Genomic DNA, 14,740 nt, shown 5'->3' on the forward strand with positions numbered 1-14,740 from the left:
ATATATATATATATAAGTATGTATATATATTTATAATCCTTTAAAATGCGCATATTTACGCCTCGTCTTCTCATTTAAACATTCCTAATCCCTTTTCCCATATATATTTTTTCTTTGTTTATATATCGAGCGTGCATTATAAATCATCCATCATCATCATCATCATCATCATAATAATCATCATAAATCGTATATCAATTATCATCAACGTCCTCCTAACATTAATGCGTGCTTCTATCGAGGCTGTGCGCGTATTTTGTTTTCTAACTACAATAATTAAGCTTTAAGTATCTCTAGGATATTGTTTTTTCTTCATTTTATTTTTTCTCCCAACCCCTTCACAACCCCTTCCACCCCACTCCCCCGACGCCTTTTAGTAGCCATCATTTCGTCCCTTACACACAGTTTATTTAATTCTTATTTCGCAAAAAGTTTTCATCATTATTCTTGTGCATAAATTCGTTTTCCAATCCACACACGCTCGTCCTCATATTAATACTTCAACGTAACAACATAATCAGTTAATGATAATGGCGATGGTTGTTACGTTGTGTCCAAGATCTCAAATATATATATTTCCCTACCCCCTTCCCATTCCCATTCCCACACCCACCCCCGATTAATTTGAACAATAATTTTATTTGTTGCCTATTATTATTATTATTATAAGCAACCCCCGCTTTTCGATATCCCTTTTTCTTATTACGTTTGTTTAGTTTCTTTTTTATTCCTGCATAATAATTCGTTTGGAAAATAATTGTTCCAACCTTCTAGGGGGTGGGTTATGGGGGTGGATGTTTAGGTATAATACCTACGATCGTTGGTAAGATCGAGGCGCGAGCGTACGTGCAACCGTCATTATGTGTTCGATCGAAAATATTTAGCAATGCTGTTAACGAACTCCTGGCGCTACAATTGCACCTGGAATGCCTGTGTTGCGTTAGGAACGACGAATGGATTGGTAGTAGTAGACTGTCGTAAATTTCTCGCCGCAATTTCAGCCCATTCGGCATCGAAGGGATCGGAAGGGCCGCCACCACCTCCTCTTCCTTGACTAACTTGACCACCACCACCACCACCAACACCAGCACTCATTGCTGCCGAACCGAGTGACAATGCCCTTGCGTGTAATGGTGGTGCTCTTCGTGGACTACTCGATGATTGGGGTGGTATTGACGATGATGCTATTGCTTGGGGTGCTGTTGTTGATACTGGTACAGCTCCTGTTATACTACCCAACCATTGTTCTGGTTTTGGTAAAGTMCCTGCCGCTGCCACCGGCTGAACCTACAAAATTCATTGGATTTAATAATCATTTTAAATGTCTTTTTTCTTTTTTTTTTGCTCGAGTGAAGTATTAATAAAAGATTCTTTGCTACACAGGATGTGCATTTTTCGGATAATAAAATAGCCCTGTATGATTGCACGGACAATTTTTGTTTAATTGCGTTTTAAATCTAACAAAAATTGATATATTTTTTTTATTAATAGAAGGTATATCATTACATATAATGTTAAAACATATTATACAAAAACTAATAATAATTTCATTCAATTTATTTGTTTCATATTAAATGTAAGATTCAAATAATCCCATCGTGATGATACGCGTACAGTTATTGCAATATTTCTAGATGGAACTAAAAATGTTTCCACTAGTCATGCATTACGGTTCATCAAATTTACACCAGTCAAACACAAAGAGTTAAAAATATTTGTACAAATTAACTTACCGGAGTGGTAGGTATAGTAATCGGGCAAATCCCAGAAACGTCAGTGATTACGGCTGTCGATAACGTGGAAGATAACGACGCTACGCTAACGTTGGGTGACGTACTCCTAGGCGTTGCAATTTTATTGGCTATTACTGAATTATTAATTGAAATTGACGACTTGTTGATAGCAACAGCTGTTGATGTACTTCCAAGAGATGAGGTAGAGGCCGTACTGAATGCAGGACTGGCTGCTGTTGGTGTACCACCAAACACACCACCTATACTAGACGCTGGTGTACTCATAACAACAGGTGTGACTGTGCTAGTCCTCGGAAGAACAGGACTTAAATTACTAGCCTTGTTTAAGACTGGCGTTAACCTAGGATTGACTGTTAGAATCGGTGATGACGAGGATTCTTGCCAATTTTGTCTGACCTCGTTTAAATTCGTAATGTCTTCGTTTTTGTTGTCGTTGTTGTTATTGTTGTTATTGTTGTTGTTGGTTATCAAATTCGGCCCATTTTGTAATTTAATATCGTCCAACGAATTGCTACTCGTTACTAAACGTATTTCAAAAAGAAAAAAATTATTAATGGTGATCGGGAATAAAATTAAAAAATCCAAAGATTAAATATTGTTTTAAATATAAGGAACATGTGTGTATGTGTATAAGTAGGTATACATTTGTATGAAATTTTTTTACCAGGTGGAGTATTATTGGTGTTCATAAAAAGTTGCTTCGCAACCGAACTAGTTGTCGCTTGTGAAGGCAATGGTCCGAAATCATCGCTGCTCGAAAGCAAAGAAAGTCCGCGAGACAATTGTTGACACATGGCAGAAACACTGTCCTGTCCACCAGGTGATATTTCTGGTATCGGGCTCACTGTTCAAATAAAATATCATTTTAATTAATAACGATCAATTAATTTTACATCATTTATACGATATTACGTTTCAGTAACGAACAATTACAGCGAATTGGTGCTGGAATACTATTTAAATGCATGCCGAATCACGTTTGGGAAACGTATAACAAAGCGTGAAAATGAAAATATAAGAAAAACGATTGATCAAACGATCGATCTCGATCGACCTAAAATAATTTTTAACTGTCCAAGCTGGTGTTTAATCATTTTTAGGGGAGAAAAATAATAAATAAATAAATAAATAAATAAAAAATATGATGGATATTTTACTACTGGGAAATTTCTAACTAAAACGTATACTGTTTTTTTGTTTTCAAAATTTGTGAATCAATTTTAACGTTGGCTCGAATTATATTATTTTTCCACGACATCAATAACATATTATTTTATATTTTTCTTAATGGAAAAGATAAAAAAAAAAAAGAAAAAAGAACAACAACGTAATCGAACCAACGTTAATTGGACTCCCATAAAATCTTCATCCGTGTCTCAATGTTTACCTAAAGAACTAAAAACAAAACGTGGATACTCACTGTGCAAGAATAAAAAACAGTGTATCGTTTTATTAAAACACCAAATACGAAGACGACGAGAGGGGGGGGGGTAGGAGGGTTAGGGGAATTAGGCTACATCGAAATTCTTTTTTCTGTAATTATGCGTCTGTTTTTCTATCTTTTCTTCTTGTTTTTTATTTATTTATTTATTTATTTATTGTTTTCTCGATGAAATATGAAAACACTCGAGTTTGTAACGTAGCTTAAGTGTAAACACAAACGAGCACGAATTAAAAAGAGAAACAACGAAGGGAGCAGGCAAATATGAACGAAGACAATTGAATAATGACCTTCGTCATATCCTTCGTACTCTGTTTGTAAAAAAATGAAGAGAAGTACATTTTAATTATTGAATATATTATTCAAATCAAAAATCAGCCGAGTTTTATTCAATTTCATTATTTTATTATGCACGAGTGTATCCGAAAAGATTTGGGGCAAGTGAGATTCTACGTGTTAAAAATAAATTCAAGTAAATAAGTAACACGTTTGAGAAATTAATGTGTTAGAAAAATTATTAATAATTATATATATATAAGAAGAAACCATATTCATTAATTGACACATAATTAAATTAATTAATTAAATAAATCATTTTCTTTTAAATTACTTGCCGAAAAAAATCATTTCGAATATAATATAGTTTTGTCGATAATATTTAAATTACTTGTTATTTCGTCATCCTAACTGTTCGGCTGATTAAAGGAAACTAAAACTACGTAAATGGAAATAAATCCGCGCGGTCTTAGTAATAATAGAAACATTTACCTATTCAATGTTTGCAAAAGAACGAAAGAATTTTGTTTAGTGAAAACTAATCTGACAATGAGACAATATTACACGTAATATAATTCCCCCATGGAATTTGTAAAATACTCGATTGTATCTAAAAAAAAAAAAAAAAGAAAAAAACTGTTACTTGTTTAATTGTTAAAATTATTATTTTTACTTATCGCGAGAATCATCGAACAAACACACTTATTCGGATACACTTTGCATATTTATTTAAACTTCATACGTTTTTATGCGATCGTTCAAATGTAATATAATAATAGCTAAAAATAAGAAAAAAAAAAAAAAAGAATCAAATACACCGATACTCACGTAAAAATAAACGAGAAATAAAATAGATTAAAAAGGGTTTAATCTTCTTACCTGGTGGTTTTAAAGGTACGATGTGCGATATGGCTGATGGCATTCGCGATAAATCCGTAGGTTCGAGACTATGACTACGTGTACGTTCGAGATTACTAGGAAGATCGTTTACACGTAAACTCAATTGTCTTTTAAACGGAGACGCTTGATTCAATTGAGTAAAACCCCTAAAAGAGCCCTGTCGTTCTAACATAGAAGGTGTGGCATGGGGTCTCTCAATAGCGAAGGGGTTGTACACCTGCTTCACTGGAGGAACAACATCTATAATAAATCCAAACAAGTACGATAATCAATACCACATGTGAATTATTCTTTCATTCTAAGAAACCTTGAATAAAGGGTATGATTCTATGAATAATATTATTTCAAATAATTTGTATCTCTTTTTTTATATTTGTGAAAGAATTAGTTGCGTCTCATTAAAATGAAATCAAAATTTATTTTCACAATTCGTCTCGATGCTAGTCGAATTTATTATTTATATATATTTTTCAATTGGACAAAATTAAATATTATTCTTATAAATCTCATTTTTAATCGATCAATGAATAATTTTCAAGGTACTTTTGTTTTTTAATTGTTTTTTAAATAGAAGAATAAGAAGAAGAAATTGACCGACCTACAGGACGTTCCCGCGTATCCTGCAATCTTTCGGTCAAACTTGGTTGCCTGAAGCTGCCACTTCTCGTAAAGGTCGACGTCTTCGAATCGAACGTCATCGTTACACCACATTCTTTGTCCCTACGTTGCTTTCTCTCCAAGCACGCAGCAAACGCACATCCAACTGCATGACTCAATCTTTCACCCTACGACAAAAATATTATTTTCAATATTATTACTAAGTTTACTCTTAGGGAAGTTGTTTTTTGGACGGGTTTAATTAAGATGAACACTATATTTATCCGTTGAACGTTTCGTCTCTATTTGAGACTTCCTCAGCAACTTGATAGTTATGTTCATGAGTCAATATAACATCATTTTTATTACAGTCATAAGTTTTCACTATCTTATATGTAGAGTCAATTTTTAAAAAACGTTATTCTACTATAATTTTTCGAACACTTATTTGAATTCTTGATTATATTAACATTATTTTCAATTTAAACAAACAAACCTAAACTAAACAGGGGGTGGAGAAAAAAAACAAACATACCACGACAAAAAATTAAATCTAAATATATTTCTATCCGATTAATTATACAAAATACCGCAATGAATAATTTTTAAAGTTATAATTCTTTCGGCGCGTTTTGGAAAGTGAGGTTAGATGCGACCGAAAAATCAACACCACGAAGTTGTCGATATTTACGATGCGCGGGAAAATTGAAATTATTTTTGAGGTTATTGAGGTTATATTCGTTTTGGTACGCTAAACGAAGTATAACGTGCGTATTTTTTGATTTTTTAACATACGAATTAATTTGATTTCAATTTCAGAAATCTGTTTTGTCTATCATATATGTTTTTTGCGTTCATTAAATATATAATAAATATATTCTGAAAAAAAGTTTGATACGTTTGATAATTTCATGAAATAATATGTTGATTCCGACCGAAGGAAAATTAGGAAACCATCGAAAATCTCTCAATCCTATTATTATAAATGATAATATAGATTTCTGACGTACCGACTCTTTTAATGCCAAAAATCCATGACACATCCACCGCCTGGTTGTACCATCCCTACAAATATAACTGAAACCCTTTTCGTGATTCCTATCCGGAGCACAAAACGATACTTTTTCTATCGTTTGATCAACGATCAATCCTTTTGTTTCATCTTCGACAACACGTAATCCATCACCGGAAACATGGAGGACTGCACGGACCGGCCTTCTTCTGGAATTCTATAAAAAACATACAAACCCAAAAAAAAAAAAGAGTTAAACACACACAAATATGAATACTTTTAATTTAATATTCAAAATTGATTGATAATTACCTAATCATGAATTATTTTATTCCATTATTATTATTATTATTACAATTAATCATAAATAATATTTTTCATTTGTTTTGAACTGATTTGAATTGATAATATATCAAAATAATATATGTGAATAAACATTTAATGTTATCATGAATTATTTTATTCCATTATTATTATTATTATTACAATTAATCATAAATAATATTTTTCATTTGTTTTGAAATGATTTTAATTGATAATATATCAAAATAATATATGTGAATAAACATTTAATGTTATATTTAAAACAAAAATAAAAATTAATTTTTACAATTTAATATTATACATATAATATATTATATTTAAATTATATATACTAACCCTAAGCACCTTCAAGGCCTCCTCGCAAACTTGCATTCCTCTCGACTCGAAAACCTCAACGCATCCTAAATACTGCAACCACAAGGGAAAACAAAAAATACATAGAAATATATATAAAACATATTAATCAATAACATTCAACACCAAATTTTATCTCTTATGTTAAAAAATTTCAAATAAAAAAAAAGAGAGAGAAAAAGTGAAGGAGGAGAGGGGGGGGGGGAGGTTGATCATTTGATAATAAATCTCATTTATCAGATTATAATTATCTCGAGGATCGTTTAAACGAGTTTTAAAAGAACAATAAGTAAATAATCTGAAGGAGGCAATTATTTGTATCAGATCGATCACACTTGGGTGTCGTCACCCTTATTTTAACTCCCGATGAAACGGCCAGATGGCGATAAGGAATATTCCAAGAGTTTCAAGGTAAAACGAACCCTTTTGTATCTATAATTACAAGTATATACTCTCTCGGTTTATCTTGTTAAACAAAATAAAAAATTCCCAACAACAAATATAAATTAAATGATACTTACTTTAACGTGAAAAGCGCAGGTTGCTGAACGTACTGCACTTTCGTCGTGTTGCCATTGGTGTGGTTTACTTGATTCCGGTACGTGTGGATCTTTTCGTCGTCTAAAACTATCCCGAAAACTTCTTCTTAGCCGGTCCATCCTTTTTCCCGGCGATCTCTCGCGTTTCTATAATTATTTAAACAATAAATTAAATAATGAAAATAAATAATAATTTTTTTAATTTTGTTTTTTATGTCAACGAAAATATCTCGCACAAAATATATTACATGTTATTTGTGACATGTTTTTTTAATTGTTTTCAAATGTTTCTCTTTCTTATTTTTCATTGTTGTTTTGTTTTTTTTTTTTAATCGATACCTTGACACAAATATATAATCAACAATATTTTTAATTTATTATCAAATTTCTTTGGGAGATCGGGGTGTTATATATATATTATTATATAAATTATAAATTAATCTAATTTCTTAAGTTTGAAATAAAATTGATCTTGATTTAATACGTGAAGTTTAAAACTAATCTCTCCAAAAGAAAAATAATTCTAATTGTTCTTACAGTAATGCAATGCATCAGGATAATAATAATAATAATAATAATAATAATAATAACCGTTAATTATATACCGTATTGGTATAACGTTCGTGTAAACATTTCTCTCTAAGCTGCGGTTGCTCAATCGTGAAAGTTTATGAATAGATTTTAGTATTTTCTCGAGTTTCCAACAGTATTATACAAGGATCGGTTAAATTCATTTGAATTCGTATTAAATCGATATCTATGACAAATATAAAAGTCAATCTGTTCATATTAATCTATCATCGTATTTTCTAAAACGTATCATTGAATTATATATTATTATTATTCCTGATTTATAAATTAATAATAAAATAAACGAATTTGTACAAACGTTTAAAAATGATCAAATTTCTTTTTTTTGTCATCAACAAAAATTTACTTACGTTAACGTTCAATAAAATTCTTTCGAGGAAATACATTTTCATGAGAATTCAAAAGCAAAAGAAAAAAATAAAACAGTAACCCCAGACAACGATCCTCTACTATCGAAATAAAATGAAACTTATGGAAAAAGGATCAGCAACAAGAGAGTGAATTCTTCCCAGAGGAATCTGAGAGAAGGGATTCTCTGGCTGATGAGTCGTTAAGACCCTAAAAAAGGTTTGTGAAACCTTGAGAAAATGACCGGTGTACGAGAAAGGCAGATTCTACTAGCAACGGTCCTTCGAAATATATAAAAAGCAAGCAAGCAAGCAAGCAAGCCCCTGTGATCGAATCTTGAGTCTGGTTCCCAAAGAAGAATCTTTTATATCGCAACCCCAGCTCAAAAAATCTCCCCTAATTTCGTACACCAATCTTCTCCCCTTTAAATCGGTACCCCTAAGAGCGCCTAACCGTTGGGATCAAGAACCTAGACGTGCTGAGAAACATTCTCCCTTTTACTTTATTTCTTTCTTACTTATATTTCTTCCACCTTTATCACCACCCAACCTATTGTTAGTTTTCCTTTTATCCTACTATTTCTTATATATTATACCTTTTCATTTTCCTAATTTTTTTTTTTTTTTTCACTTTTCTTTTTATTCATAACTAAGATATTATTGTTTTCTTTCTTTATTTCATTGCTTTCTCTCATTTATGGAAAATTATTTCTAAATCTAGTGGAATATTCTAGTTACTCTTTTTTCTTCCTTTTATTTATTTTTATAAAATTGTAACCACAAAATATTCACGTATCATTTTACAAATAATTTTTATGTTTATTATTTAATGAAAGAAAATAATTGGATCACTTGTATTTCGAAACTGATACAACAATCATAATTTCTAGATATAGAAGTAAGTATCTTAGTTATTTATAAGATGGTAAAAGCAAAAATATTCTGTTGGATTGAATTATACTCTTTTATAAGATAAATCTGTTATAGGATTGATTATTTTTTCAATGTAGAATGTAATCATTTGAAAAGGAATATTGTACGAGAATGTTTGCATATAGTAAAAGATCGATCGATCACGAATAGCTAAGTTATTTACCTGTCTTGCGAAATTCCCTTTGGGCATCACGTAATGGATAAGCAAATAGGCCAACTATAGTTATATCTTGTTCAACTATAGTTAGCTGGTTTATGCTAGAGATAACCGACACCAATTCTATCTGAACCTCTACTCGTAACAAATTATTTTATCTGTGCTGTTCAAATTTAACTTAACGACGATTCCATTTTTCTTTCGTTAAATCTTATGAATATTCTAAAAATTCAAAAAAGAAAAGAAAGAAAAAAAAAGAAAGAAAAAAATATAGAAACACCAAACAACCTCACAGTGATCCCTTTTTTTTTTTTCTTTTTGTTCGATATCATTCACAGACTGCATGCGTGTGACATGGGAACTTAATATTTTCAGGGGTGAATTTCTTTTTCATATACCATTCATTTATGGAACCCGGTTTTCCTACCTGAATACAAAATTAATCAAAATCAATGCTGTCAAATTCTCGTTAAAGTACTTACTAACTCTAGTCTCACTAAACATGTTCTCTTTTCTTTTCTCATAACCTTATAAAACCTTAAGATCAATATTTGGAATTTAAAAAAAGAAAAGAAAAAAACAAATAAATCTCTAGCAGTATCATTTTAAAATTTCACTCATTAAAATCCAAGAATATAATAATAGGGTTGAAAATAATAGAAAAAAAAATAATCTCGTTATTTCGAGAATGTGTTATTGGATAGTGTTTCGCGTGGATTAAAATTAACGCTTTTAACCCTGAACAAATAATTTTCGATAAAACACAAACGTTCACACAAACAGACAGACATATATGTATTTACATAGGTGTAAACTATACGTAGAAATTAACGAGAACGAGAAACGAGTATATATTTCTTTTGCAATGTTGCGATTATCACTGAAGAGAAACTCAACAAATTCTTAAATCCCGGTTGCTGCTTCTGGTTACTGATTGATACTGAAACTGCTGCTGCTGTTGCTGCTGCTGCTGCTACCATAACGCATGTCCCACTTCTCTTGGTACGTTCAATTGGGTTTTCTTTTTTTAATTTTTTTTTTCGTATATACCACTCGTAAAAATAAGGAACAACGAAAATAATCCCACCCTCTATCTCTAAATATGTGTGTGTGTGTGTTAGAAAGATAGGACGATATCCATGACGGTACTCGAATTGTCCAACTCTTGTTACCAATGAAAAGAACCTCATCGGTAATGGTTAAAACGTGCGAAAGTAAGCACTCTCAACCCAATCGGATTACCCTAACTATTTACTTAGCAAAGTAATAGGCTTACACCAATGCATCAGAGTAAAATGGTCGCGTGTATACCGTCATTCGACTATTCAAAAACGAATTCTACATCTCGAAACGAATCTACTACCTACCTACGAATTCAACCCCTCTTCTACACACTCCTTACCCCCGACCACCCCCGACCTGCCCCCCTAACCCATAAAAAAGAAATACTCTTCGCAAGAACTATCATAATCGGTCGTTCGCTAATAAACACTTGGAATTCGTTAAGTTGAAACATCTGAAACCATTGACACTACTTTATAATGCAGAACGCGTCGGTTATACTCGGTTTTGACCGGCTAATATTATCGTTCAGTACGAATCCAATTGTGTATTGTATGTTCTTTTATATATTCAAGTTATTATATAAATACTTTTTATTTGGATTAATCATCATGGAGTTTTAGTAATTATAAATTATATTTGGATTTTTTTTTCTCTTTATATACATATCCTTGTTGAATTAATATTATTTGTGTCTATGATTGGAATGATTATTATTATTATTATTATTATTGGTTAATATAATATATTGGTTAATATAATAAGTTAATATAATATTAATTATAATATTATAATTAATATTATATTAACTTATTATATTAACCAATATATTATATTAACCAATAATAATAATAATAATAATAATCATTCCAATCATAGACACAAATAATATTAATTCAACAAGGATATGTATATAAAGAGAAAAAAAAATCCAAATATAATTTATAATTACTAAAACTCCATGATGATTAATCCAAATAAAAAGTATTTATATAATAACTTGAATATATAAAAGAACATACAATACACAATTGGATTCGTACTGAACGATAATATTAGCCGGTCAAAACCGAGTATAACCGACGCGTTCTGCATTATAAAGTAGTGTCAATGGTTTCAGATGTTTCAACTTAACGAATTCCAAGTGTTTATTAGCGAACGACCGATTATGATAGTTCTTGCGAAGAGTATTTCTTTTTTATGGGTTAGGGGGGCAGGTCGGGGGTGGTCGGGGGTAAGGAGTGTGTAGAAGAGGGGTTGAATTCGTAGGTAGGTAGTAGATTCGTTTCGAGATGTAGAATTCGTTTTTGAATAGTCGAATGACGGTATACACGCGACCATTTTACTCTGATGCATTGGTGTAAGCCTATTACTTTGCTAAGTAAATAGTTAGGGTAATCCGATTGGGTTGAGAGTGCTTACTTTCGCACGTTTTAACCATTACCGATGAGGTTCTTTTCATTGGTAACAAGAGTTGGACAATTCGAGTACCGTCATGGATATCGTCCTATCTTTCTAACACACACACACACATATTTAGAGATAGAGGGTGGGATTATTTTCGTTGTTCCTTATTTTTACGAGTGGTATATACGAAAAAAAAAATTAAAAAAAGAAAACCCAATTGAACGTACCAAGAGAAGTGGGACATGCGTTATGGTAGCAGCAGCAGCAGCAACAGCAGCAGCAGTTTCAGTATCAATCAGTAACCAGAAGCAGCAACCGGGATTTAAGAATTTGTTGAGTTTCTCTTCAGTGATAATCGCAACATTGCAAAAGAAATATATACTCGTTTCTCGTTCTCGTTAATTTCTACGTATAGTTTACACCTATGTAAATACATATATGTCTGTCTGTTTGTGTGAACGTTTGTGTTTTATCGAAAATTATTTGTTCAGGGTTAAAAGCGTTAATTTTAATCCACGCGAAACACTATCCAATAACACATTCTCGAAATAACGAGATTATTTTTTTTTCTATTATTTTCAACCCTATTATTATATTCTTGGATTTTAATGAGTGAAATTTTAAAATGATACTGCTAGAGATTTATTTGTTTTTTTCTTTTCTTTTTTTAAATTCCAAATATTGATCTTAAGGTTTTATAAGGTTATGAGAAAAGAAAAGAGAACATGTTTAGTGAGACTAGAGTTAGTAAGTACTTTAACGAGAATTTGACAGCATTGATTTTGATTAATTTTGTATTCAGGTAGGAAAACCGGGTTCCATAAATGAATGGTATATGAAAAAGAAATTCACCCCTGAAAATATTAAGTTCCCATGTCACACGCATGCAGTCTGTGAATGATATCGAACAAAAAGAAAAAAAAAAAAGGGATCACTGTGAGGTTGTTTGGTGTTTCTATATTTTTTTCTTTCTTTTTTTTTCTTTCTTTTCTTTTTTGAATTTTTAGAATATTCATAAGATTTAACGAAAGAAAAATGGAATCGTCGTTAAGTTAAATTTGAACAGCACAGATAAAATAATTTGTTACGAGTAGAGGTTCAGATAGAATTGGTGTCGGTTATCTCTAGCATAAACCAGCTAACTATAGTTGAACAAGATATAACTATAGTTGGCCTATTTGCTTATCCATTACGTGATGCCCAAAGGGAATTTCGCAAGACAGGTAAATAACTTAGCTATTCGTGATCGATCGATCTTTTACTATATGCAAACATTCTCGTACAATATTCCTTTTCAAATGATTACATTCTACATTGAAAAAATAATCAATCCTATAACAGATTTATCTTATAAAAGAGTATAATTCAATCCAACAGAATATTTTTGCTTTTACCATCTTATAAATAACTAAGATACTTACTTCTATATCTAGAAATTATGATTGTTGTATCAGTTTCGAAATACAAGTGATCCAATTATTTTCTTTCATTAAATAATAAACATAAAAATTATTTGTAAAATGATACGTGAATATTTTGTGGTTACAATTTTATAAAAATAAATAAAAGGAAGAAAAAAGAGTAACTAGAATATTCCACTAGATTTAGAAATAATTTTCCATAAATGAGAGAAAGCAATGAAATAAAGAAAGAAAACAATAATATCTTAGTTATGAATAAAAAGAAAAGTGAAAAAAAAAAAAAAAATTAGGAAAATGAAAAGGTATAATATATAAGAAATAGTAGGATAAAAGGAAAACTAACAATAGGTTGGGTGGTGATAAAGNAAACGTTTTCAATTGGACGAATAAGAAATAAGTATCGTTGAACGTGTATAAAAGAGAAGATCGAGTCGCGTCGTTGATAATTTCGTTCAATCGAATTACGTTCCTACACTTTGAGTGACTCCCCTCTTTTTTTTTACTGTATGCTTTTATGAGGTATACATGCATGTGCACATATACATAGGATAGATATAACGAAGTGCTTTATTAACATCTACTATGCAATGCACTTCACTCAATACGACGAACGTAATACTATTAATTTCAACTCGAATACGGCAAATTTGAGTAATGTCAAAATTTGATTAGAAAAATAATGCGCCAGCACGTTCTACAATATCATTTTTCATCGTTTAATATAATAAAAGTATTTTAAATAAAAATAAAACATTCCGTATATATATATATATATTTTTTTTTTTTCTCCTCTTTCGTTTATTTCAAAATAATTCTTTTTTTAATTTACCTTATCAGTATTAAAAATAAAGAAATAACAAATTGATTGACGTTGTTTTCGTTGTCTTCTTTCAAAAAATTCGAGAGGAGTTCAAACACTTTCCTTTTATACGAACTTCATTTATGAGTCATACACACGCAGAGTGACTAACGTTCGAAGAATTTCAAATGATAATACCTTCTTAAATATATTACTAAACAAACGAATAATATTTACAATAATTCATTGATGTTAAAATCAATTTAATCAAAATTCATATGTAGAAAACTTAATTATTGAAATTGATTGAAATAATAAAAATAATTTATAACATTATATATATATTATTTATGACTATATCGTATTCTATGAAAATAAATAATCATTTTATACAAGTCCCATTGTATCTGTAAAATATTTGAGAAAATAAAAATGAAAAGAAATTTACAAAAAAAAATCCGATTTATGATTAAACAACGTGATTTATAATTCATGAGAATTATTTCTTTTTTTTTTTAGGCCTCGAGGTATAACATATATATATATAGAACATTTATTATAATTCCTTGTTGGTACGAATCCTTCGAAGCAACTTCTCGAGTATGATAATAGCTTCGAACACACGACCTTCGAGTGTGAAAGGAAAGATGGCGAATAGGGAATGTGCATCTCCATGGTGTGATACGTGTGTCGGATGCAAAACCATACAAGAGCGTGTACGTCAAACGTTGCCGGGTCAAAAAAGCGTAGCAATTTCCTGTTACAGTTGGGAGACTAAAGAGAGAAAAGAGAAAGAAAGAGAAAGAGAAAGAGAGAGAGAGAGAGA

The 14,740-nt window shown here is 30.8% G+C and overlaps 1 protein-coding gene across 4 annotated transcripts in view; it reads right to left on the reverse strand.

Annotated features, from left to right (window-relative positions):
- Window positions 1-447: 447 nt before the first annotated feature.
- The window catches only part of LOC106789356 (protein numb), a 74,853-nt gene continuing 60,560 nt past the window's right edge, over window positions 448-14,740 (reverse strand). For 3 of the 4 annotated variants that reach the window (XM_014753497.1, XM_014753496.1, XM_014753493.1), the window contains 9 exons: window positions 7,180-7,344; window positions 6,641-6,712; window positions 5,979-6,197; window positions 4,970-5,156; window positions 4,351-4,611; window positions 3,486-3,506; window positions 2,419-2,598; window positions 1,734-2,275; window positions 448-1,287 (listed from right to left, as the gene is read on the reverse strand). In XM_014753497.1, coding sequence (XP_014608983.1) covers window positions 910-1,287; window positions 1,734-2,275; window positions 2,419-2,598; window positions 3,486-3,506; window positions 4,351-4,611; window positions 4,970-5,156; window positions 5,979-6,197; window positions 6,641-6,712; window positions 7,180-7,317 — 1,998 coding nt within the window. In that variant the 5' untranslated portion in view covers window positions 7,318-7,344 and the 3' untranslated portion in view covers window positions 448-909. The remainder of the gene's footprint in view (window positions 1,288-1,733; window positions 2,276-2,418; window positions 2,599-3,485; window positions 3,507-4,350; window positions 4,612-4,969; window positions 5,157-5,978; window positions 6,198-6,640; window positions 6,713-7,179; window positions 7,345-14,740) is intronic. The other variant, XM_014753495.1, reaches the window with a different exon arrangement.

This window comes from Polistes canadensis, unplaced genomic scaffold, assembly GCF_001313835.1.
Source record: "Polistes canadensis isolate GaletaPanama2010 unplaced genomic scaffold, ASM131383v1 scaffold_180, whole genome shotgun sequence".
In the NCBI taxonomy this organism is placed as follows: Eukaryota; Metazoa; Arthropoda; class Insecta; order Hymenoptera; family Vespidae; genus Polistes; species Polistes canadensis.